We start from the raw sequence: 26,464 nt of genomic DNA on the forward strand, positions 1-26,464 counted from the left end.
CTGAAGCAGACAGGCTACTGAGATGATGACTTGAGACTGACGTCTCAAAGTGCGTCAGTCCCACTACATCAGTCCTTTTCCACTCTCTGCTTCAGAAAGATGTTTCATGGTTATGTTGCCTCCAAATACCAGTGCACAAAGCCCGCCTAATGCAGTGAGACTCACATCCACCATGAGGGAGAGTTCATCTTAAGTGATGGCCTTTCAAAGAACAGAAAAAATTAAGTCCACTAGAAAAGCCTTTTGGACAGGGACTACAGGACTGTCTACAGAACCTGTGACAGGAGCTGCCAAAGGCCCATGGAGAGACACTGAACATATCATGAGTCCTTTCTTTGTCTCAGTGTCTTTAAATGCAAGGTGAAGGATCACACTGACCATGTTTGTGAAGCCCTCTGGTGTTATGGATCAAAAAAGTTATATGAGATTGTGCAATAATAACAGCAAAAGCAGGCAGGTGGCTTCCTTTAGATTTAGGATGTGATGGCCAAACCGCAAAGCAGATGCGCCCCTCAGGTAAACCTCTGCATTTGGTCCACATCCCTCCGCAGAATCCATCAGAAAGACTTACACGTCAGGGGTTGTGCTGAATTACTCATTGTAGTCCCAAGATACTATTGTTAATGAAACAGCAAAACTCCCCATAGAAGCATTAACTCCTGAGGCTAGAGCCATCAGCATTTATTTTAAGATCCAAGATCCTTACTTGTGAAGTCTAGCGGGATGTCTTTGATGACGATACTTAACTGGGCTGGAATGACCTGTAGTTTTGTCTTCTCTGGTCTGTATTAGGGAGAAAGGAACAAGAATGTGAACCTTGAGAACTCAGGTGCTGAACACATCAGCAGGGCTTTTTATTACCCTCTGAATATTTTAGAAATTGTCATCTCATGCTTACGCTTAACTGTTTAAAAATGTATATTAAAATGCCTGCTCAGCCTCTGCACCAGTCTCTTACACTTACTTCTTATACTCTGCTAAAAGCTTCAGCATATCTTCGTTCGAGAGTTTGCCGCTGTCTTGCTTGTACAGAGGCGAGAATTTTCCTTCAGCATCGAGAGTGCCCTGGGAATCTTTGAACACTGGTCTGCAGAAAAGAAGAGACTCATTTCTTAAATGTTGGTAAATATGCAGACGCTGAGGTCTTGACACGTCAGGCTGAAGGGCAGTTTATCAGGTGAGAGGTTCACTGCTCTGAACACTGCCAGACCTCCCAATCACCCTCCCATCCTCATGTGGTGCTTAGACCCCACACAGACTACAATCCACTGTGTCATATAAAATTGGATGGGACATCACCCATTTGCCTTCTCTCCAGCCAGGTGAGAAGTACACACCCTGCCCAGCTCCAAGCCTGGTCCACAATCACGAACACCCTTCAATCCCCTCCCACTAACACCAAGTGGTAAACTATCTTCCTAGTTGCACGTGGGGTCAGAGCATGGAAATCCTCCTAGGAAAGAAGTGCGCAATGAAGACCAGTCTCAGGACATACATCAGCTTCCTCCTGAACCCAGAGCAGGAGACTGGGCTCTGCCCTGGATGAATACCAGCATCTTTGCCCTTGAATATAAGGGTGTCTGTGTACAGCAGGAACATTAAAGCATCCGTACTCCCTTTCTGTGCAAACAGCTTCCTCTGAAACCCACAGGGAAACTGTTCCAGGGATGCAGAGCAACACAGCTCCCCACACCAGGCTGTTGGCTCCTCAACTCCTTGGTCTCCAAATGCAGGTCTTTACCCAGCAGGAACAAATCTGAAGCCCGTCAAAGTCAATACCCACACAGAGCCCACCATTAGGCTGAGGCACCACTTGAAAGAGGGCTGAGGCACTGCACAGGCTGTGTGCTGGCTCCCAGGAGCGAGCTGCATCCCAGAAATACCATCTGGAAGCTGAGCAGCCAGTGTTACAGGAAAACCCAGCTCTATTCTATTCTATTCTATTCTATTCTATTCTATTCTATTCTATTCTAAAGAATACACATTGCAAGCTGTATACCACCAAATCCCAGCCCACTGTGACAGTCATCTGATGTTCCCATGTCATTACTATCCTTTTTGTCAGCACCAAACAGCAATTTAGCAATAGGAGGCAGTGGCAGAGGGATGAACTCGCCTTTAGGCCTTCCTCTGACGTGAGATTTAAGGGAGTTAGCACTGATGTGCTTTATCAGTCACAGTAAAAGAACAGGGAGGGAAGGGGATCACTATCTTCAGTCATTCCCAAGAACATTAATTAAAGCAGAGTCTAAGATGGGAGACAAACCCCAGCTGATTGCCACCACCAGGCCAGGAGGTCCTCCACTCTCATCCCATCCCTGGCAATGGCTGGTGCCAGGAGGGAATTTCTGCACTGATTCCCGTGGTAGCATGGGACAGGGTAATTTGTTCCCGGGAATGTTCTGCCCTGATAGCAGTAGCTACAGGTCAGCAGGAAGGTTACTGTCTTCCCAGCACTGTTTACTTTTTAATATTTTGTTTCTAATTCTAGATAGAGCATTTCAGGCCAATCCCCATTCTGTCTTGGGAATTGGAGCCACATTCTGCCCTCAGCTGCAATTTCACTGACTTCAGTCACTTGGCCCTTTGCCCACTTCGCCCGGGATCGTGTCCCGGAAAACTTGCAGCAGCAGCTCCTGCCATGGCCAAAGCGCAGTCCCAGGTGACTAACCTGGCAGCCCAGCCGAAGGGCATCCTGTACTGCCCCAGACGGCTGCACACCTGCTTGGCCACCTTATGGACCTTCTGGGCAGTCTGCAAAACACAAGAGAGGTTAGCATGTGCCACGGCTTCCATGCTGCCCTGGAAAAGGAGTAGAGTTCTGCACTCTCCAGGGAGAAGAAACTCTCCATACTCCGCAACGCACAGCTCCCCAGGCACACAGCACAACAGTCGCCGAAGCAGTCAATAGACATCCCTGTCACTTCACACCATGCACATTTATTACTTTTGCAAAGCAATAGCAAACATGTTGCGGGCACAGTCATATTAAAACTCCTCTTGATTCTGCATTAAACTGTCAGGGTATTAGTATTTTATTTTCCAAAGGGTATTAGTAGTTATTTTCCAAAACTGACTGTAATTGGCTCATCCTGCACAGGTTTACAAAGTGTGCCAAGGGAACGCCATCACATACCAGGTCTTCCATACACTGACTTTCCAGCGACTAATTTTGACTGGCTGCAGCAAGGCAGCATCAGCTCCACCTGGCATGCAGAGACTGATGCCAGCAGGACCAGGACCAGTGACCACCCTCTGCATAAGTTCCCCCGTATGATCATGGCACTCTGCATGGAACAAGGCAGAGGCAGGGCGAGCAGAATAAAGGGTGAAGCCCATGTTCTGCTGCTACTAAAACATTGGTGTTGCCAGCCAGAGTGAGCCGGGACCAGTCCAAGACACTGTGTGTAGCACCATGTAGCAGTGTAGCCCCTTTCTCTGGGGATGAAGTGTCCACTTTTTGGCTGCCAGCCCAGGCTCTGCCTTGTTGAAGCGTAATGGGGAAAGGTCCCTCTGCCCCAGCTGCTTGGATCTTTCTAAAAATCCTCTGCCTCCTTCCAGGGGAAGGAACCAATTCTCCCAGGACAGCCCAGCTGATGCCAGCCTGGGAACAGTGCAAGTAGCAGAATGGATGAAGACCAGTTTTTGCCAGAAAGCAGCTAAAGAGCCACAGAAACAACCCATGTTTCAGACCACGCTACTCCCCACAGCAGCAGACAGCATCACTAAGCAAATACTCTCACAGCCCCATCCAATACCTTCCCCGGGTCTGAGTTTTTCATGTACGGCTCTGCACAGTGCGTAATGCTGCCCTGCAGCACCTTCTCCACGCGGGCCACCAGGAAGATCTCCACGTGTGGGTCAGTCACAGAGAAAACCCCCTGCAAGAGATAGACAGCAGGCTGTCAGAGAGTAGGACACCCTACCCGCACCGCTGGGTTTGGCCCCAGTCATCTCACTGTCCCCCTCACAACCCACGTAGACCCTGCTCTGGTTGCTGCTGTGGATGGGCCATGAGGGCTCACAAGGCTTGAGCATGGTCAAGTCATGAAAAACTCTACCTGGTGCTTTTGCCTATCGCTGCCAATGAGCCCGAAGTGATAATCCGCTCGAGAAACTGACCAAAACATGACAAAACCCCACAGCTCAAGAGAAAAGCTGACTTCTGCTTCTCCACACAGTGGATAACAACACACCACAACACTACTGAACAGGCACAGCTTCAATGGAGATACAGAATGAGAGGAGAAAGTCAGTTCTTCACCTGTTTTATGTAGCGCAGGCAAGACTCGGGGACTCCATGCACAAGGCTCTCACCCGGCGAATGTCCCTTGGTGCCCTCCGCTCCGGATGCAGAGTTATCCAGCAGCATGTCACGGACAGACGGAGGGTTCAAGTCCACGTGGAAGTCAGCTGAAATCTTGCAATTATTTTTCAGGTCAAATAATGCCAAGCTTAGGAAAAAGGGCTCAACCTGGAAATTTGATTGAACATATATGTCAAAAAAATGCATGGTACAGGCTCAAGAGTATTCACATGCATGGTCTTCCCTGCTAGGTTTGCCTTCTGCATCTGTTTGTTCCTTTAGTTTTGTACACCAGCATTTTACGGAATTCTTACAGACAATCCATGCTTATTTGCTTTATAAATACATAAAACCATTTTTCCCTGCATCTTCTTGCATTTTGGTCTAGTCAATTTGAACGAAGCTACTTTAAAACCATCAATGAAATATAAAGAATGAAATCCATAGGGTTTTTTATATAAATTATAAACTATGAAGTTAGGAAGAAAAGATGACCCCAATCCATCAGTTAGAGCTGTTTATGCTTTGCAACGAGAAAGAAATCAACTTAAGAGTGTTTATGTTCACATGCTAAAGACCACTTCACTTATTGTCCAAAGTCAATCAGCTCTGCAAGACACTCAAAATGTTCCTCAGCTGCCATATGCCAGGCGGCACAGGAGGAAAGTTAGCTCTCCTAGCCAGGACAGCTCAAATACAAGGCGAACACTGCTGAGGAACTGCATGCACAAAATCTGACAACTCATTTGTAGCTATTGATCTTGACAGCACAAGGCAAGTGGCAACAATTCCATGTATTTTTAATTCAAAGATCCTAGCAAGCATGCATCCCTGTAAAGATAAAAGCGAAGGCCTGAAGATAAGACTGTAGTGTGTCCGAGACATTACAGCATAACTTGGAGGCATTACATCAATACTAAAAATGTGCTGATTAGGTGTGACTCTGGGCCTGATTAAGGATGAATAACAAGAATCCCTGCTATCAGCGATGCATTCATTTGCTGGGAGTTACCGAGGAGAACAAGCCTGGTGTACTAGCTGTGAGCTGCCGCATGAAACCATCACAAAAAAGCCTTTGCAATTCTAACAGGCATCAGACAAAGTACCATCAGCAGAGATCAGTCCGTGCCAGTGCCGCTGCCTCCCCTGTGATGCTGTCTGCTGCTCTTGCACCCTTGCATAAAGGCTTGACTCTAGCCAGAGCAAATGCAGGACATGATAATAGGGATTATGTTTTGCGAGGAAAGACTGGAGGAGCCTGGTCTTCAGACAGTAATAGCTGTCTACAGACATCAGAGGCTCAGAAAATACAAGGAAGAGTTTGTATCTCGAAAATACAAGGCTAAGGCACAACTTTGGCACAATAACAAATGTATATAATAAAGTGGCTGTGAATACAGTTAGGCTGGGAGTCAGAAGAAGGTTTCAGAACAGGGAAATCCCTTGCCATTAGGCAAAATGAAATAAAACACAGCAGTGAGTGGTTTGGAGATGGAGCTCAATCATTTACCAACAGGACTTTCACAGGGACCCAGAACGTGGTGGACACACGCTCCCCATTCCCTGTGCCTCTGAACCGCTGGTTTCCCAGCAGTCCCAGTTCCTGGCAGGCTGAGGCACGTCAGGACAGACCCTGTCCACAAACACATTTTTGGAACACCAAAATACCAAGGCAGAGAAATCCTGCAATGACCCTGAGCCAGCAGCCACTGGAGCTCATGGCAAAATGGGATGTTTTTATCCACCCAGATTAATCTGCTGAGGGTTTTTCTTGCTGGTGAGGAGAAAGAAGACAAAGCAGGACATGCCAGAGCTCCCCTTACGTTGGTGGGTCCTTCTTCCGACCTGTCGCTGAGCTGAGCGAGGAGGTTGAGGGAGAAGTCCTGGCAGCACACCACAAAGCGCCTGCTGCACTTTTCCTCAAATGGCTTCACATCTGGCTCAATTCCCGAGAAGTCTAGCCTCTAGACAGCAAACAAGCAAATCTAGTCTCATTAAAAAAGAAAATAACCTCCTGAATAATGTTAAGGGATCACATTACAGCCAATGCTATCTTAACCAATTTTTTTTTTTTAAAGTGGTACAAAAGGTGCAAGACATTCACAAATGAGTGCCATTTGGTGATGTTACACAAATGTATTCAAGACATGAATTCATGGGGATGTATCAATTTTTAGCAATCTGGTTGGTAGAGCACAGAAAACTAAACCTCAGTATGATTTCAGTTCCTTCCTGCTTTGCTGTAACCCTGGGGATCTTCCCAAACACCATTTAGAGCTTGGGGAAGAAAGTGGAACATAAGTCGTCGTTACACTCAGAAAAGTATCTTCCACTTTGAAGATTTGACTAGTTTAAGAGATGGTCCCTGTGCCTGAAATAGAGAGAAGGCACACGCTGTTGGGATCGTGAACAACATCTCGAACTGGAAGGCATTTCTAGATGCACAGCATAACTGGCGTGGTTAGAAACAACAAAGACTGTCTGGAGAGCTGGCTGGGAAATCCGAGCAGTCTTGTTTATAATCATCTCCTTCCTAACCCAGAACACCCATGCCTGGTCTGTGCCTTGACATCCGCCCTTCCCAGAGAGCAGACACGTACGTGACCGAAATACCATCAGCCACATAAGGACCCTCAGCCTTCACCATACCCATCGTATTGGGCACTGGGGACACAGAGCTACCAAACACCCCTAAATACCAGCACATCTCTCGGTGACAATCTGGCACAGTCTTATTCATTTTCCCCCCTCAAATCCTGCAGGAACCTGCATGCTAAACTTAGGGCGCTGATATCTCATGATCAAGTAATTTCAGCGAAATAGGCTGCAATTGTTAATCCGAATCTGGGAAGCTCTTCCCATTGTTTCCCCTATTTCCTTTCAATGAGGAAAGTTACGGGTATATGTTCCTGCTCCCAGTTTCCTTAGCACCAGGCATACAAGCATGCACGTACACACCAGCAGTGACTGGGGCAGTGACTTTGAATGCCCAGTATTATACCAGATCCGACTGACCCACACCAGAATGAAGAGCTCTGGGTATAGAGGGAGGGCAGTGAATTCCACCTAACCATTTGGTTAGGTAAAAAAGATATCTTAGATGCTCCGCACTGAGTAATATTTCCATTTTTATTAGCTGACTAGAATATAGGAAACTTCTCAAAGCTTCTCTTAAAAAAAAAAAAGCCTCCTGGATGCTTATCTTCTTCATGTTAAAGACCTTAAAGAAGTGCCAAGAGAAAAGCTCATTTTGTACAACAAAACCTTTTAAAGACTAATTACATTTCCTTGTTAAACCAGAATGTTCTTTTTCACAGGTGTGAACAAGCCAAAGCATGCCAGAAGGAGAACCAGAAACTATGAAATAACTTGGAACAATTCTCTAAAACTGTGTTAACAATTGCAGCTCATTCCACTGAAATCCCACACCTGGACCTTGGCAGAGAGCTCAGCAAAGATGTCAAAGCTGAGAAGAAAGCAAGCCAATAGTCAATGAAACCCTACTCCAATGCATTAGAACATCATGGAGTGTTTTTTTCTGTTTGTATGTCCTCTGCATTTGAAAACCCCCTGAAGACTGTAAACCCCTATCATGGTCTTTAACATCACTGCTCCCTACTCCAGACGTGCTGAGCCTACGCGGCATTGCAGGTGTCCTTGCAATACCACTTCTACTGCTTCTGCAACCATGAGAACCTCCCAGAGGCCCAGATGATGGGTTTGAAATCCAGCAACATCAAGACGCATCACACAGAAGCCAGCAAAGCTGGAAGGAGGCCATGTGTGGGGCTGCTGTGAGTCCTCCTTTATTTATCACCTGAGCATTGAGATCTTGTTCAGCTCTCACTGACAGGGACATGGGCTGCACCTCTGTTCTCCAATCCACTGAAAAACACAATGCCTCTGCAGGCGAACGCTGTGGCCATGCAAGGGAACAGGGGAGGCACAACACCAAGAGAGCTCTTACAGAGAGCAAAACCTCGCATTTGCAAACACGGAAATGTTTACCTGGACTTCTGGGTCAAAAGAAAAGAGGTTTTGTCTTCCATCATTTCTGCTCAGTTTGTTCAGCTGATCTGTTTCTCTTCCATACTAGGACAAAGGAAAGCATTGATATTACTGCCTGGCCACACAGAGGTAAACATTCGTTATTTGGAAAGAATGGAAGCAAAACAAAATAAATATTTTTCAGGTTCCCTTTGTGATACATGAGACAATGCAAAGCTTCTCAGGTGTAGTCATCAATATGGTGCAATGACAGTAAAGCAATGTGGCTCTGCCAAATGAGAAAGCAGACAGAAGCAGACAACCACACTCTGGATAATATAGGAGGCGGCTGCCACCTAACTGCCACTCAGCCAGGATGGTCATCCCTGCTGAGCAGAAATGAGCAGTACCGACCACAATGGCCCTTCATTTGCTCTAAGTCTGGTTCTTCCTTAAGGGCCCCACACTTGGAGGTGAGGAACGTGCAGCCTCAAACCATGGAGCTCCATCCGTGAGACAGGCAGTGAGATAATAGAGATCCCAGCAGCACTGGGTGCCTGCCCAGCTCCCCCAGAGCTGAAGACACAGAAAGTGGAAAACCCTTTTTATAGACATGGTGGAGAGAACTAACTATGGGCTGGGAGAGCGATCTCTGCGAACACAATACCTTCATCAGCTCCGGATGCATGCTTCTTTCCAGGCTCTCCAGGATGTTCTCTGATTTTCCCTGTGTGCTTGATTCATCATCTGCAAGGACACAAAAACCAGATGGTCAAAACAACTGCAGGAGCACTGTTCTGCCAGAAAGCATCCTGCGATATTTGTTTACAATAGCACAGAAATGGTTTACGGAGACTTTTCCATTCCTCAGGAGTAAGATTTTTCCATACATTACTAGTACCAGAGTGTACTATTACAGCCTGCTAGGTCTTTCCAAAGCAGAACTTCAGTACAGAGCCAATTTTCCTGGAGTCTTGAAACTTTGCCATGGAGTTCCCATCCAGAGGAAGGGTCACATTTCCCTCCACTTTTATTCCTCAGACTATTGTCTACATTATAGTAAACCCTTTTGCATGATATCATGTGTCAGCCACAATTCTTGCTATTAATCCAGAAAGAAAAGTATACAGTTCTCCAGGCACACTGCTTGCATCCTGCTGGAGAAGGGTGAAGGTAGGTGTTTATAAATAAACTGACCTTGCACAGATTCCACAGTGTCTTTCTTCTCTTGCACCGAACTCTCAATATTGCTCTGAATGATCTTTCTCAGAGTTACCAGCCACTCTTCCATCTCCTGCTCAGTTTCAGCTGCGAGATAGTGGCTGTACTTGTCTATCGTTTTGAGTTCAAATGCGTAACGGCGCATTTTAGGACACTGAACAAACAAACAAGAAAGAGCAAGATTTGTATTGCACTTTCCTCAGCGACTCAGCACAGTACCTGCCATAAGGCTCCTCTCTGTGAAAGCATCCTGAACTGAAATATTATGAAACACAATGCAAGCACCCTCCTTGACACAGCGCCTTTCCTGCAGTAATCACAAAGGGCTTCATGGCTGTGATCAAGCAGTATGCAGCTCCATGGTTGCCAGCTACTCTGAAAGTGGAAGAAAGCCAGACTGAACCACAGATGTTGCACTGAGGAGCAGGAGCAAGCTCCTTCTTCTGTCATCAGACCTTTAATATTTATCCAGAGAAACCAGAAACTGGGTTTGTCTGACACAGTAAGTAACATTGCACTCCAGGACACTTAGAGGCATCTATCTTAAAAGCAAGTGGTTCAATGCAACTTTTCTGAGCCCTGCTGGCCTTTAAACAGCATTTTCCAACCAGAAGTCAAGGCAAATCTGATGCAACTTGGGAAGTACATCCTGTACATCACTGAGGCGTGTGCACTACTGCTTTTACTGTGTTCAGAAAGATAAACGGAAACACACAGCTCTGACTCATCCATGCTGAAGTAAACCACCGGAGTAATTTAAGCTGCCCTGTACCAGCTCCACCACACTTGGTGCTTGAAGCTTCTGCAGAGACAGCAGCGGCAGAAGGCGCAGCAGCAATCCACTGCTGCACTTCACTCTCAGCATAACAAAGCAAACCCAGGTTTAAGCCCTGTATGAATACCTACTCCTAAAACCTTACAAGCCCTTTGCAGGTCATAAGTCCCAAAGAGCTGCATGTTTGCATGGACTTATCAGGATGTAACTTAAGAAACAAGAAGCTGGTGCGAGCAGCAAACAGAGGAGGAAGGTGCCCAAGACTAAGTCACACCAATTACTTACTGGCTTCAACCCTCAGGGTGTCTTGGAAGGCACCTGACCTACGATAACCAGGTAAAGGAGATGGACAGTGCAGGGAGACAGCAGATAAGGTAATGATGAAATGCTTCCATTTTACTCCGACAGCAGTTCTTCCACTTGCTGTCTTCCTGGCCAAAAGTACGGCACCCTTATGAAACGTCTTGCCTGCCTTTTAATCAGATTAGCTGACAGAGCAAACCAGCTCTGGGTTAGTTTGTAAATCCATGCCTTCACCCGTCGGTGGCACAGACCTTGAGAAAGCATGCCTGTCTCGGAACTAGCAAAGCAGAAGCCCATGTACAGCTATGCAGAAAGCACACCTACCTGAACAACATCATTGCAAGCGTCCAAGAAAATACAGCCTTTGGATTCTTTTGAAATTTTCTCATCTTTGTAGGAATTAAGAATATAGGAGCCATCTGTGAGTTGTGACAAGTAAAAATACCTCCTCTTGAATACCTGCAAAAGTACAAAGTCTTGCTCATGCAAGTATTCACTCTGTTGTATATCATAAACCACAGCTACAGTTTCAGTATCTGCCCTCCTGCTATTGAGAAAATACTGTAACAAGAAACACTGATGACCCTAGAGTGTTGCAGATTCACCCCTTTGAGTATGACTTGGTTTTATAGAGATTTCGTCATCTTTAATTTTAATGTCCTTGTTGTTATTATAAGTTTGCCCATCTAAAGCAAAGCCCCAGGGCTTCCAGCTCATCTCTCAGCTGGCTCCAGCCTCATTTATCTTTACAAAGTAATGCTGCACAGTAAATTCAGATCAGCACATTGCTTGAAGATTCATCCCACCCTAGAGCAGGTATTTCCAGAGCCTTTTTGATAAAGACCTCAGTTAGAATTACAAAGCAATTCTCTGGAAGACTTTGGAACAGACATGTGGAAATTCCTAGCACTCAAATGCAAGCCAAGGGACACTGTAATCCATTCAACTGCTTGGTTTTTTGTGGGTTTGTTTGTTGTTTTTTTTTTATATAAACCTATTTTCATGAAGTGGCTTTGGCTTAGTGTTCAATTCTCACCTCAAAAAGCAGTAAGTTTGGGAGAAGTGTCCTATGTTTGAGCTACTGATTTTTATGAAACAAAAGCTCTCCAGTATCTCAGAACATCTTCCTTCATGTTCATCAGCCAAAAGGCATTGACTATAATTCAGGAGAACATTTTGGCAGCAATTATGGTAGCACCATATGCTGTCAGGTCTGTAAGGAGCAGGCAGGGTGCATTTCACAGTTGCTGGATATCTGTGTTAGGAGAATCACAAAGGAAGCCGGGGCAAGCGGCACTGTGAGTATTTCCACTGTTCTGCATATCTGGAAGATCTATGAATAAACAGCATTTTTCATCCCAGACGGGAGACTACTAGTAATTTCCTGCTCCCATCATTACTGACACTAGCACATGTTCAGTAAAACCACTCCCTTGCGCAGAACTGGAAGGGAGCATTGCGCTCTGAACAGTAACCTAAGCCCTCTGAAAGGTAACCTCTGGCATCATTTAGATGGGTAGTTAGCTGTAGAGATGCTCCAAGGGGTGTTAAGCTTTAAGTTTTATAAGGCTTAACTAAACCTTAGTTCAACAAAGCATAAAAATACATGGAAATCTAAGTATGCTAAGTGTTAAGCCAGCTTAAACACTGATTTAGCACTTCACTGAATCAGTCTCAGAAACTTTGGCAGTGGATGTTACAGAAACTCATGATAGATCTCTCTCTTCATATTACAGTGTTGATATCCCTCGTGGGTATGGGATTTCATGCTAAACCATTTGCATCTTCTGAATTCTGTTGAAAAGCGAATGCAGAAGCAAGCAGCAAACACTGTTCCTATGATCTGCCCCCCCTTGTAAGCAGTGCTGTCAGAAGGAACTGTCAGAAAGATTATGATCAATTTGAAATGAATACTATAAACCTAGGAGCAGAGGGAACATCCCCTCTGATCAAGCTACAGACACTGTTCGTGAGCATTGCAATTGCAGAGGGATGGTAGAGAACTGGCAAAATCCATTTGGGCAGAGATGAAGGAAAGAAAGAGAGAAAATCCTGACACCGTGGTTGTAGTGCAGCACACTGACATGCTGCAAAACAGACAGCAAGAAAGCTGGGCCAAACCAGGGAAGTTCTCTGCAAAGGAAAGGTTACTCTGAAATAAAGGTTGGCAGCTGTAGCCTAATTAAAGTTTGCTCATGGGCTAGCTCTCCACAAAATACACTCTGCACATGCTTAGCAGCAGTGTGAGGTACCAGCATGTCACAGCAATGAAAGAACCAGCACCCAAAAGATGGGTGTGTCTGCTTCTGCGATAGCACAGCAGCCTCTCAAAGTGGTGATAAGGCTGAAGACGTTCGAAGTCCTCAGATTTCTCACACGTGCCTTAGGAGGTGTTTTGTAAGACACAGAAGTGACAAGGACTAGCTCAGAAAATGGCTACTGATTTTCGGTACTTTGATATCTGAGTTTCACGAGAGATTCTGTGGATCTTATTAATTGAACTGAAACCAGTGTAGTTCAGATAACATCTCTGAAAGGTGGGTCTGAGGTGCTGGGCACTGAGGCCAACAGTACCACAAGAGGCTCAGTCAAGAACGAATCCAAGTAACTGCTTTGAGCATATATGATACCTTCTCCAGAAGTTACAGGAGTAGAAATGGCTTCAACCTTGCTGCTCGGAAAAAGGAGAGCATCAGAAAACCCTCTTCTGTCTATCTTCTTCAAGCTCGTGAGTAGTCATTTTAAAACTCAAATTAAAATTTGCCCTATGAACGGTCCTGTTCCACTTCTTATGAAAGCATAACTCATTGAATCAAGCCTCAGAACAACTGAGCTTTTTGAGATTTACTAATATCCTTACAAAGCAGCCTCACTGCAGCCATCCTTCAGCTGCACAGTTGAGCATAACTCCCCAATATTCTCTCTATGCTGTAACAAGGCAGCTGCGTGGTGGAACAACAGATGCGCTCACTGCCACAGCAAAAACCTGTGGTGGAACTATTAAAAACCTCCATTGCAAAATCTAAGCAATGTCACGCTGGATTACATACAGTGGAGAAGAGGAGACAATGCAGCTGTTGCTTCTAGGTCAGTAATCTCCATCTCCTCAGTGATATCACCCCTGCTTTTAAAGCAAAGACTTGTCATTTCAATTTAAAGCTGGCTTCCTTACATACTTCCTACCAGCAAGGAAACTATCAATTCAGAAAGTCTCCTTTGCAGGGCAGCTGCTTCAGTTATTTAAATTGCCTTCATCTTCTGGGCCTCAGCTGCTCATTCAGAAAACAATCTTGGTTTACTAGAACTCGCTTTGTCTTTTTGTTCAGCTTGCCTGCCATGATTTGAAGTGCATTTTTCTTATATTCTGGGGAGGGAAGGGTCAAAAGCTGTTACCAGACTGGGTTTTCGAGTGCACCTTGGGATACTCTACAAGAGGGATAGATGCCCATCCAAACCCAAACCCACCCATTGCACTCCTGCTAGCTTTAGAGATGTGGTCTAAACTTAACCTCATGCCTTGTTCACGATTAACATAATGCTGGATGAAACTCACCTTCATGGTAACAGTGATTGTGCTATTTACATTTGCTTTGTGCAGCCAGCCTTGCTTTATCACACCACCCTTCTGGGAGCACAGGGATGAGGAATCCTGAAAGAGAGCAAAAGATCAGAAAAAGAGGTCAGGTGAACTGCAAAATTCCCCTTGGACACAAGGGATATGTCCACCCTGGAAAGCAATACAGCAGCTACAGCAATACAGTGACATGTAGAATGTACGTGCAACGTACAGCTACACATGCAGTGTTATCACAAAAAAAGTCAGGGTTATCTCTTTCCAAGAAAGAGGCAAAACAGGCTAGTTTGGGTCGCCTTTAAATAAGAAAGATTAAATCTACGCTGATAGAACTGCACAGCAATTTTGCAATGAGGAAATGCATGTTGGTTCTTAGGCAGTATTTCAAAAACCTGGGGAAGAAGGAAGTTTTCAAAATGGTCTGTTTAGAAAGTTGCAAAATGCAGAACTCCAGACTTATTTTGTCATTTCCTTTTTTATAAATCCACTCTCCATTTTAAATTTAGGCAAAACCATCAAACCCCAATAGCTGAAATGTAGCTATCTGGTTTCACATTTATCAAAACAAAGTTTCAAGTGACCCAGCCAGGCTCTTCTTGGTGTACCAGCTGGGATTTCCATCTTTGCTCCTGTCCTGTGGTCCCAGAAAGGGAGAACGGCTCTCCATCCATACCTGACTGTGACCTCCACTGGGGAGGAGGGAAATGAGATCCCAGACTGATGAAAAAACCCTCACCCTGGGACTTCTAGTGACTCAGCAGCAGAGGTGGACCTGGACTGCCTGTCGATGAGCTATGAAGGGACTGATTTATATCGTTTCCTGCATCCCAAATGGCAGGTTTTCACTCTTTTCTTGTCAAACTTCCAATGACAAAGTAAATTGCCTAATGCTTTATTTCCTCGGGTAAAACAACCCATGATTTCTCCTTTATAATGGTTCACCTTTTTTTCATCAAGAGATTTCTTTTACTTGAATTTCCATTACATAATTCTAATGTAAACGCTCCATCAGGAAACTGTAACAGAATCCTTTAGATATGGCCATGCCAAAAGAGATAAATGCCAAAATATCTGCCAAAGCACTGGGAATACTCTTCCACAGCCAACCTCAGTAACTTCACTTGTTTGAGTATTTGGGACACTGACCAGAAGAAAAAAGGTCTGCATCAAATTTTGATAGCATATTTTTGTTCTTTTACTTTTTTCAGAGGCATGCTGATAACATAGTGCACAACTCTGTCTCCAGCCCAGATTAGATATTATTAAAGAGGTAACAGCTCAAGTTAACGATGTAATGCAAACCAACAACACAGCCAAAAAAAGTAAGGCCAAAGCTGAAAATACATTTCCATTTACAAAGAAGCCGTCCCAGCCTAGACCTGAGATGTGCTGGGACATACACAGCAATTGTGAGAAACGTGCATGAAACAGTCCCTTCAAATCTTCAGCTCTGCAAGAAAGAAACTTCTCTTTTCTTCTGTTCTTCTTCCCTTCCCTCTGTAAGTTCTTCAGCAGCAGCATCTTGGTGCCATGCAGATTTTAAACGGTTTGGCTAAACCCTTCCCACTGTAAACTAAAACTTCTTAATGTCACGTGCATGAATTAAGCTTCACATTGTACTTAAGACAGAAGCATGCTACCCCTCCCTTTTGTAGAAAATGCTATATGTACAGGGAAACATGGCATCTACATCGTCCAAAATGATGACCAGGTTTGAGATGTCCCAGCTGTCAGAGCCCCAGCTCACCCCCACGGAAGAGCTCCAGGGCTGCAAATCCTCCCTGCAACCAGGTGAGCACAAACATGCCAACTTCCAGAGGAAGCAAAAGCCTCTGAACATTTGCACAGTATATACAGAACGGGACTGACACACTGTGCATATTTTGGGTAGAAGTGACTGATTAAGAATTGCAGGTTATGTGGCAGAGCACAGAACTTTTTAAGAGGAGGACCCCGATATTGCAGTGTAGTTGAAAACCAAATTGCCCACTTTTCATTCTGGACATGAAGAATTTTACTTAGTAATTGTTTGGCTTCCTTTTTTTCTCTTCTGCTGCTGCACTGTTTCAAGTGAAAAAGTCATGAGAAATATTATGGTCAATCTTCCAGACAATTTAGGAGACCCTTGGCTCCAAGAGATTATCTTGTCATACTTTGAAATAAACCACTGTCTCAGTTTTGGTCCCATCTTCACAGTATGAAGCATCTCACCAGAAAACCATTCCTGGGAACTGAATTCTGACTTTGCCCTGTGAAACCTGCTTTCTAATAGATCTTACAGCAGAATATGTAAAAAAAAAATCTCCTTACCTCATCCTTTTCAAAGTCTTCATCAATTTCAAACACATGGCTTGGAATCTTGTCTGGCCTAAAGGATTTGCTGAAATCACAACACATTTTCATTTTTAATGACTGGGAACCAAGGGTCCTCCGAGCCAGCAGCTGATGCTGGATCCAGAAGCAATAGCCAAACTGCAGACTACAGAGCACAGCAGAACTGTCCTCCTGCAGAAGATAGATTTCAAGAGACCTACAGCCCCTTACAGCTGGAGAAAGCTAACTTCTGAGTGCATTTCATGGAAGTTAAGCACAAGCAGTACGTAATTAGCTTTCTCTGTGTTAGCCGTCTGATTCTGCAGAGTTTTTGCTGACTTGCATCTATGGAACACAGAGATGCAGCAGGCCAGTCTGTCTTCCATCTTGCTAAAAAAGAAGCAAGGTCAGACTGCAAGGTTATTCACAAATTTGAATATGGTTTGATCAACACTGTTGCCTCATTGCTGCTTCACTTCCCTGCAAGATCCTCAGAACAGACCCACTTCAGCCAATTAACAAGAAAAAGCATTTAACAAGCTGCCAGCACACGAGCAGCCTGAACAGTGGTCCAGACACACAGGGAGCGTGGGGAGCCAGAGCAGAGCAGGCGCCACCACTGAGAAAATAACAATCCAGCAGAAATCCGAGATGAACACGCCTGTCTGAAAAACTCGATTAGCTTTGGGGCTGGGATCACTGGTACAGCCCCGCATTTCAGAGCGCACAACTCTCCAGCACTGCCAGCATTAATAGCAGTACTACACTACCGTACTGAAGTTGTAAAGCAACATCTCAGTGACAGGGGGGCACAAAGAGGATCTGCTCAGCATGGGAACACCGTGTCTAGCACGCAGAGAACATCAGCCCAGGGGCACAAGGCTCCTAATTTGGGATGAGCAGACACTGCCAACACTATTTATCCTGCCACGGGCCCAGACTGTAGTCCATCCTCATCCTAGATGGAGGGGGCTGTTTGCACGCTGGTGGATAGGATGTGAAGTAATGACCCATGCTGGCAATTGTTGTCAGCATCTCCCTGACACAGCTGAGTGACAATGGCGTGATAACCCGAACCTCTGGCTCTCTAACCTTCAGAGTGACATACCTCTGGAGGGGAGGCTGCCTGTGGGACAGGCATCAGGAAAAAGGGCAGATTGTTTCTCCTAAGCCTGATCAAACCCCAGTCCTGTGACCCATTCATTAGTATTCCAAGGGAGCGCGACACTTACCAGGGCAACATCCGAAAGTCTCCTGAGTATTCTTCATACTTGTAGTTTACCACGTGCCAGTCTGAGCTGTAGGTTTTAATGCACTGAAAGGAAAACAATACAGCTCTTTGAAAGCTACACCAAGCAAAACAAAACCATGCACAAGTCTGAAAGGTTACAGACTGCTGGGTGAGGTAAGCACAAGCGGAAAGGGTCCAAACAAGCTGCTTCACTTGTTTGGCGTTGCAATAGAGAATTTCATAAGGAATCTTTTAGCATAGAGACAAAATCACATCACATCTGGCCTGCCACACAGCTACTGATTTTGTATTTACATCACTCCAAGGCTTTAAAAAAGGAGTAGTGATTTAGCAGGGGACTGTTTTCCAGAAACCACCAATTTTCTGCCCTCGGAAATGTAGTGCCTCTAACTCACATCGACCATCGCTTGGCATTTAGTTTCACTGCACTTGGAGGGAATGGTCCTAGAGAGCAGCACTTTACCGAACAAACCCGTGGCACTCAGGATGCTTGGGGGAGGCTGTGTAGCCCACCCCCTGCCCTGCTGCACGCCTCGAGCCTTGCTGCTCAGGCAGGTGGTGCAAAGCCACACGCCTTGTCTGCTGCGTACAAAACCCACTGGAAAGAAGCACCGTACAAGAGGCACGTGCGAGAGCTATCTCGTGCGGCCAGCCTGCCAGTGACCGGTGCTTCCCACACAGGAAAAACTGATCTGCAACCTCACAGATCAGGAGCTACAGCAGAGCATCTTGCCTAAGGGAGAAAGTGCTGAAGGCAGGCGTTGCGTGGACTTTTGCCCCTACCTCTTTGACGAAGAGACTCTGAGCTTTCTTTAGAGCGTCTTCTGGCACTGTAGACTGGACAGTCCTTCTCTGTCGACCGATGACTGAGATCTGCAGGGAAAAGGAGAACATGGTTTCAGTGCAAACTGGGTCTTCAGGGCTTGATACTTGCTTTAAATAAATGTGGTGGGCCCAAATCGCCAGTGGGTCATTTCGGTTTTATGTGTCAGTAATGCAGCCAAAATCAACATGTGGTTAACAGTGGAAATTTTCCAGGGTAAGCAGGACTGGAGATGAGTGAGCCTCAAACATGAGAAACAGCCAGTGCAAACTCACAGATACATCTTCGATCGGAAATATAAGCAGGTCCCGGAGGGGATCACTGTAGATCTGAACTTTGCGTTGAAGGATCACGTTCTCATAGTCCAAGGGTTCAACCACTTTGGTTTTCTCCTGCAGGAAAAAGAGAAGATGATAAAATTTACATACATATAATATATAAAATAACCAACATCTTGTGCTTAATTTAGCCTGACAATTTCAAACCGTGTTACCAATGGACTGCTTGTTAATTCAGCGATCACTGAATCACTCATGTGATGCAGGTAACCACCGGTGTGCATGTTTTGCAGAGAGAGAAAAAGGGGTTAAGTTATTTGTGCCTGGTAATAAGTTATGGGAAGAAACAAAGCACTGTGCTGCTCTGGTCCAAGCACAGTCTCTGATTTCTTAATGGAGCAAGAAATCCTCCTGGACAGGCCACAGCTTTAACAGCTGCAAGCTTCAGTGTCTTTATGTATGAGCAGCTCATCCATATAGCTCAGAAGAAATACAGCCCCCCACACTGGCTCCACTCAGCTCGAAGCTGGTTTTGCTAGAGGAGCTGATGAGAGTTGTGCTCTCTCTGGAAACACACCGCCGGCGAGATGAGAGCAAGCCGGCTGCTACGACCTACGAGCAGGAACCTTGCCCCGTGGAAGGAAGAGAGGCATCCCTCTGGAAAGGCAGGAAAACCCTCTCCATAAATCACACCTCAGCCACAGCCAAAGGCTGGAAAAATCTGGGGCCTGGTTTTGCTCTGACTTACATTTCTGGGAAGCAAGATGAACTTCCACAAAATCCCTTGAGTCACAAGTAAAAACTATTAGGAGAATGCCATTATGTTGGCTATTGCAGTACTTTAGTCCGTGTTACAAGTCCAGAAAACAGAACTTAAAAAAACATGAGAAAAACACAAACTTCTGAAGTAGGAAAATGTCATCCTAGCTGCCCAGTCCTAGACTTTAGATTTCATAAGGAAATCTCAGGCACTTAGATTTCATAAGGAAATTCTCAGGCACTTAGCACTGCAGTTGTGAAAATTAAACTTTACGCCAAAAGCAAACTCATGACTCTGTGTATGAATGGTCATAATAAAAGGGGAAGCAAATTCAGATACATCAACTTTGCCTTGTTTTGAATCTTGACCAAAAGGCTGTTGATGCCTGGCCGTGCCATGGACAGTGTTTATGAAACCCTTCCAGCAGCCTCGTGATGCCTGGATGGCACAAGTCTCTGGCAATAACACCCTTGCAGGATGGCGTGTTTGGGCTCTCCACCCTCGGAAGACGAACATCGGATGCTTCCCCATCGGCAGCAAACTTTACCCCCCAGCTGAATGGTTTTGCCAGAATGAACTATTCACGTAGCATGATCCCCGAGTTAAAAATGAGACCAGTACAAGGTCTCTCGCTGAAGACAGCAAAACCTGCAGCCTGAGAAAATGAGTCCAAAATGAGGATCAAAAGCTCAGCACCATATAACACCACGGGGTAAACTGCTGCACCACCAAGCGTCCAAACAGCCCAATATTGCCTATGACGTGTGAGATAAGCCAAAAAATCAATATTGCTCTTCCAAAAACAATCATAGCCAAAGGGTGTCTGTCCTGTGCCTTTGCCTCCTGTGCCTCTGGGATGCATTAAGTAATGTTTTCAAGCCCTTTGCAGCAAATGTGAGCCAGGGTTTGCTTTGACTGACAGCTGAGCATCTCCTGCATTGAAGTGGAGCTGGTGCTGGGACTTCGGGGAGGCAGTTGTCACGCAAGGGGGTAACGGCCCCAGGCAAGAGCTATTTGGGGATGGTCATATTTTAATCTTGTTTTAATATTTTTCTGAAATGTTGCAGATAATCTTTGTATGGTGATATCTTCTCAGACACCAGCACCTTTAAAAAAAAATCAAAGAATTGAAAAAAAATTCCTTTTTTGCCATACTCTGGTACATGCTAAAAAAAGAATAAAGATCCAAGGTCTGTAGCAGACCTGGATGGTCCATTGGGCTGGAGCAGCGAAGGCAGTCACCTCTCTTAGGCTGCCTCTGGCTTCTCTCACCCAAAGGACCAGCCCCGCCAAGCAGAGGCCATTCCTCTGTCCCAGGTGCACGACTGGTGAGCTTTTAATACATTCAGAAAGCAAAACTGAGATGAAAGCTTTTCCCCACAGCACTTCAGAAATGCAAGGCGGGTACCTTTCACACCATGTTTCCCAGGACTGCATCCCAGCAGCAGAACAACATCTCAGCATCTCTCTAATGGAGGACAGCACAGAGCCTATGTGCAATTAAGGCCTGTTTTACTAATATAAGTGACGCCTGGGTCCCATGCAGAGCAATTGCTCTGGGCAGAGCAATTTCTGCACAGCCTTTTGCCAAGCACCCGCTCTGCCGTGCTTCTGGCTGTCCACAAAGAAGCTCTTACTCTTGGCTGGGGAAAATATACCTCCTGCCCCAGGCAGTTTTGCATTCAAAATGTCTCTTTTCCATGCTGCAGGAATCCAGCATGGATTAGCTCAGATATCTGAAGCAGTTCCCTCTTAATCGCTCCCTGGAAACTTTGCTTCACCGCTCGCACGGTCCTGAAAGAAACCTCACAAGCCTCAGTGCCGTGTTAGCACCAGCAGAAGCACTGCAGCCATTGCAGGAGAAGCCCACCAGACTACTGGGGGGAAAGACAAAGGCCACTCGGCAGAGAGCCCACGCTGTGTGCCAGAGTGGCCGGGCACTGCTGCCCGGCTCTCCCGGCCACGGGGGACTGGGGGCATGGGGTGACAAAGGCTGCCAGCCCCAGTGCTGCGTGCTGCCAGCCTCACTGCAGGTGGAGTGCCTCTGGCTCCTGCATCCAGGAGCAGAGCTGCATGGGAATCTCATAAAAAAGAAAAGAGACCATCTGAAAAACAGGAGTCCCAAAAACCCAACAGGTAGATGGAGAAAAGGAACCCATTTTCTCTCAGTTAGTCTCATGCTCTTTAAATGCTTAATTGAATTTGGTTAATCATCTGAAACACTGGTCTTATTTCAGGATAACACTACGCGCTTCTGAAAATTTGCCAAGCTTTGCAAATTAATGTGAATTAACAGGACATTCATGAGCTGCTCTCCCATTCGCAGATCTGGGGCCAGGCATCCCCAAAGCTCAGTCACCCCACGAGACCAGGCAGGACCCTATAGACCAGGCGTACGGCTCTCTGCCAACCCATCCAATTTACTTTTCTCACTGCTAATCACTGCAGCAATCCCAGCAAAACTCAGCAGCCTAAGCTGGTTAAAGCAGTGCCATGAGCCCGAGCTCTGCTTACACCAACTCCCCGTCTCACCTCGCCCCGGCAGCAGCTGTAACGGTAAATTAGATTCCCTCTAAGAGCCTTTCACATCGCTATGGCATTAAATAGTGGCTTTGGGTACGCAGAACTCGGGCCTTCCGATGACACAACATTTTTAGTCCTTTTTTATTTTGCAAGGTGGTCCTGAAACTGGGACTCTGTTTCTAAAGTTGTTCTTTTTAAAAGTTGGGGTTTTGATAACATTTCTTTTCTAGCTTTGACATCTCTGGTGACCAGCAAGACAAAGTCCTGGCAGTGACCCTTGTGGGTTTCGATGACAATTAAAGGGTAAGGACTGAAAAGGATCCCACATCCTCACATGAGAGGCTTCAAAACCTGTACAGCACTGCCCACCACAGATATGAAAAAGCTCCTTAAAATAACTCACTGCAGCCCTTCCACTCTTGTGGATTTAGCGATATTGGACAAAACGTGTTGTGCAGGCTGGTGCTGTGATCTGTATCCTGTGAGGCCGTGCTGAGTCCCGGGACAGGCGGCCAACGACCCAGGGAGCTCCAGGAGGTGAGGGACGCGTGCCTGCAGGGCTGCAGAGAGCTGTCACCCAGATGGGCTTTGCAGCACCCCAGACAGGCATTTCTCCTCCAGAGCTGTTAGAAATGCAGTCCCTAGAGCTCTCCTTACCCAAGCTGTGTGATTTCCCTGTTTCAGCACACAGCAGCCCTTCATCACTTGCAGCACGGCGTCACGCCGGCCGTGCTCACACCCAGCACGATGCAGCCAGGCTGTCACAGGCCATGACAGGAACCACAGCAATGTCTCTAAAGTGAAGCCAAAAGATGTAGGTCAGGCTGTTTGCAAGCAAAGCAGCTGCTCACAAAAGGGTGTGCCCTGTCCCCTGCCTGCCATCGAGGAAACACAGACTGCTTCGTCCATCCCAAACCACGCTGGCTGCCCAGCAGGGCCAGGCATGCCCATGGCCCTGCAAGCAGACCTGCAGAGTAAGGAGGGAGCCATCACAAATATTTGTTGCCCTTTGGCCCACCCTAGTGACCAGTGTCCCAACAGGGCTGGAGGCTTTCAGCTTTAAGCCCTGAAAATCAGATTTCAAAGTCTTAGTTTTTCTGACGAGCTTGGTTAAAGCACACACCTCCCGGCATCCAGGGCTCAGCCTCGCACTGCCCGGTGCTGTCACAACAGCAGATGGCACCCACCAAAGTCATTACGAAAGCAGAGGAAAAACTATTACACTAAAGCAATTAGAGTCTTAGAAACCACAAATTCCTCCACAGGGAAAGCCAATATCCAAGTACAAAGAAATGCTGCCAGTCCAGCAACAAAATCAACCCATTTCTGCAGGAAAAAACGTGCAGTGCTCTCAAAGCAATCCTGTTCTCCTGCATACACGCAGCAGCTGTTTACCCAGGGCAGGCAGACGGGTGCACTGCGATGCTCCTCGGGTTCCTCTGACCGTTTGCACAACAGCAGTGTGGGCAGGTTGGGGTGCGCTGCCTTCTCCCGCAGCCCCCGCCGTTGCAGCACCCCGAGCACACCTGGCAGCAGCTCCCAGCCCAAAGGACTGCAGCCCACTGCACTGGGATAAAAATCAAGCCTATGGGAAACACCTCATAGGGGAAAAACGTAAACATTATTTTAAACAAAGATAACAGGAGAGCAGTGTACCCTCCCGGATAAGCCCACTCACCTCTCTTAAAAAAACCACTGGTTCAAGCCCCGCACACCAGCCTGTTCCCAAAACCACACATTGCTCTTTCTGTCCCTCTGCTTCTGCCCCGAGACTGCTGCTCCCCTGAGCAGGGGGCCATGCGGAGCACGGGGCCATGCGGAGCACGAGGAAGAGGGTCGCCAGCCGTGCTTGAGCCCCCATCCAAGCTGAGTCACGAGGCTCCCCTTGGACAACGGCACAGGCAAAACAACAGCCTATCTATTAGAGTATTGACTCTCCACCAACAAGCAAGTTGGCTGGCATTTCAACAGGAAATTCAATGAAATTACTTCAACAGAAACATGCCCACAAACACCAACGCAAGGCTCTGCCTTTGGCCAAGTGCGAGCACAAAGAGCCCGGCACAAGGAAAACCCCAAGTAAAGGTCCTCATCCTCAGTGCCCTGCTTGTCCTACCGCCCTCTGCCAGCCCGAGCACAAACCCCCACTGCAGAGAAACCACCAGGGAGAGTCTGAAGGAAAGGTTTAGCAAGGGAATTGCCCTTTAACCAAGAGGGGGGAATCTTAAGAAGTCAGATTAAATTGTCACCTTTCTGTATCCATTTGCAAAGCTTACAAAATTCCTTACATTTGCTTGTTGTGAACAAAGGTTCACAATGACAGCTGGAGATACCCATGTGGGGAAGTATGGGAAAGGCCATCTCTATTTTAAACTTTTATTGCCTGAAAAACAATAGCCACCTGTCTTTAGTGTCCTGCATTGTATACCATACAAAGGTGCCAATGTTTTTATTATATGATTAATGTTTTTCTGAGATCCTTTTCTCCCAGAATGACAACAGGTATAATCCAAGTGATGTGAATGTACAGAAAGTGAAGGAAAAATGTTTCATTCGAGGAGTTTTTTAAAACAGTGGCCAAAGGAAAACTATCAGAAAGCTTTTGTACTTTCAGTCCTTTCAGGCTGGCTCTCATTTAAAATAATATCCAGAGGAAAAAAATGGCAAACCCGGCTGGTTTGGCTCCACTTTAACCCATTTGCTCATCCCTTTGCGTTGACACGAGCCCCATGTCAGCTGCCAGCGCACGTTTCCCATTGCACGGCGGAAGCCAAGCCCAGAGCAACCCCCAGCCCGGCGCAAGAGCTGCACCATGCTCGACTTTCGCTTCTCATGGCGCTAACGGCCAGCACACACACAGACATGCTGCTCCACCTCCGCCCGGCACAGCCGGCCCTGCAACGCTTCCTCCCTGCTTTCCACTGAAAAACTTGCGGGTTTGGCAGCAGCCGGGACATGGCGTTTTCTCACTTCCTCAGAAATTAAGATCTACCCAGTGCATGTATCCACGCTCACAAAGCAGCTAGAGAGACACAAGTGATCCGAATATTAAACGTGATGGTTCTTTAGCTAAAGAAAGAAGAGGAAATAGCACCGACCACATGTACATGTAGATGCATTGCCTCAGACTGTACAACTGTTCCCCAAAATTTAGTGTGCGTTTTACAGCCTATCTATTTACTGCCTCATCTGTGGCAACCCTGTAATACACTTACGTGGAAAGCCTGGCAAAGCCTGAATTTTACAACAAATCCCAAAGGACCAAGTAGGTGAAATACACAGAAAATAGGAGGCGAAGTCAATCTGGGGTCTTGATTAAAAGCTAAAGGGGGAAAAAAATGGAAGCGTACAACCACCCTTTGGACATACTAGTCACGGTCACATCAATTCTGAGACACCACAGCCCAGGGCAGAGAGGGACCACTTCCCACCGCAATGCGCAATCTGGAAATGCAAAGATAGCTCGCAGACAGTGAAGAGAGCTCCCCATTTTTTATTTTGCTCATGAAACCTGACAGTACATGGGAGAATTTAAATGGTGCCTGGGAATTGAGAAAATTCACTTGGCAACCTGTATGGGCACATGGAACTGAGGAATTTCTATCCATAGAAAAACTTTTCCAAAGCCAGGGATTCGAAGATCTCAGGTCAGGGCTCTCTCAAATTGTGGTCTTTAACAGCTTTTTTTTTTTTTTAATAGCACATTGTGACTCTTCACTTTTTCTGCCCCCAGTTCCTGCACTGCTGTCTGATCCCGTTTACACGCTCTAACTCAAGGTTGCAGGAAGGCTACAGAGCTTTGTTTTAAAAAGCTGAGATTCACACATAATTCATCATTCCAGGAACCTGGGCATAAGAAAGAACAATGAAAAGTGAGAAACCCTGAGCTTGGCTATCCAGTGCCTGGAACCACCCTAACCCTGTGCAAAGCCAGAATAAAGTCTCTGCCCCAAAGACTTTGCGTTCAAAAGCACAGAAGAGATGGCAGAGGTGGAAAGAGAAATGGGGGAGGAAGGGCAAACAGGGAGACAGTGTGAGTCAGCACACGTGGCAGCAGTCACAACACGACGCAGCCCTGCCGCTGCCAAGGTCTGTGGGCTTCTCAGCAAAGCCACATTTTGGGAGGAAATCAGAAGGGAGGCAATGAAGCAGGTGATGGGGAGCTTGATGAAGCAGGTGATGGGGACCTCACCAGGTGATGGGGAGCTTGCGCCCATGAGCCTGCTGCAAACCCAGCACTCAGCTGGGTGTAACAGCAGAGCCCAGGGCAAGATGCAGAGATGGGCTATGGTAAAACCACAAGGATGAAAAATAGTCAATAAAGCTGGGTATGAGCAGGGCAAGACTAT

At 46.3% G+C, this 26,464-nt stretch overlaps 1 protein-coding gene across 6 annotated transcripts in view; it reads right to left on the bottom strand.

Annotated features, from left to right (window-relative positions):
- DOCK11 (dedicator of cytokinesis 11) overlaps positions 1-26,464 on the bottom strand; it is an 86,991-nt gene that overhangs the window by 48,901 nt on the left and 11,626 nt on the right. For all 6 annotated transcript variants that reach the window (XM_072876876.1, XM_072876878.1, XM_072876875.1 and 3 more), the window contains exons 2-16: positions 18,830-18,946; positions 18,515-18,604; positions 17,712-17,794; positions 16,477-16,546; positions 14,146-14,241; positions 10,917-11,051; positions 9,491-9,668; positions 8,961-9,040; positions 8,315-8,398; positions 6,130-6,270; positions 4,265-4,474; positions 3,759-3,881; positions 2,672-2,754; positions 965-1,087; positions 707-783 (exon numbers count right to left, since the gene is read on the bottom strand). In XM_072876876.1, the coding sequence (XP_072732977.1) occupies positions 707-783; positions 965-1,087; positions 2,672-2,754; positions 3,759-3,881; positions 4,265-4,474; positions 6,130-6,270; positions 8,315-8,398; positions 8,961-9,040; positions 9,491-9,668; positions 10,917-11,051; positions 14,146-14,241; positions 16,477-16,546; positions 17,712-17,794; positions 18,515-18,604; positions 18,830-18,946 (1,690 nt within the window). The remainder of the gene's footprint in view (positions 1-706; positions 784-964; positions 1,088-2,671; positions 2,755-3,758; positions 3,882-4,264; positions 4,475-6,129; positions 6,271-8,314; positions 8,399-8,960; positions 9,041-9,490; positions 9,669-10,916; positions 11,052-14,145; positions 14,242-16,476; positions 16,547-17,711; positions 17,795-18,514; positions 18,605-18,829; positions 18,947-26,464) is intronic.

This window comes from Ciconia boyciana, chromosome 12, assembly GCF_034638445.1.
Source record: "Ciconia boyciana chromosome 12, ASM3463844v1, whole genome shotgun sequence".
Classification (NCBI taxonomy): Eukaryota; Metazoa; Chordata; class Aves; order Ciconiiformes; family Ciconiidae; genus Ciconia; species Ciconia boyciana.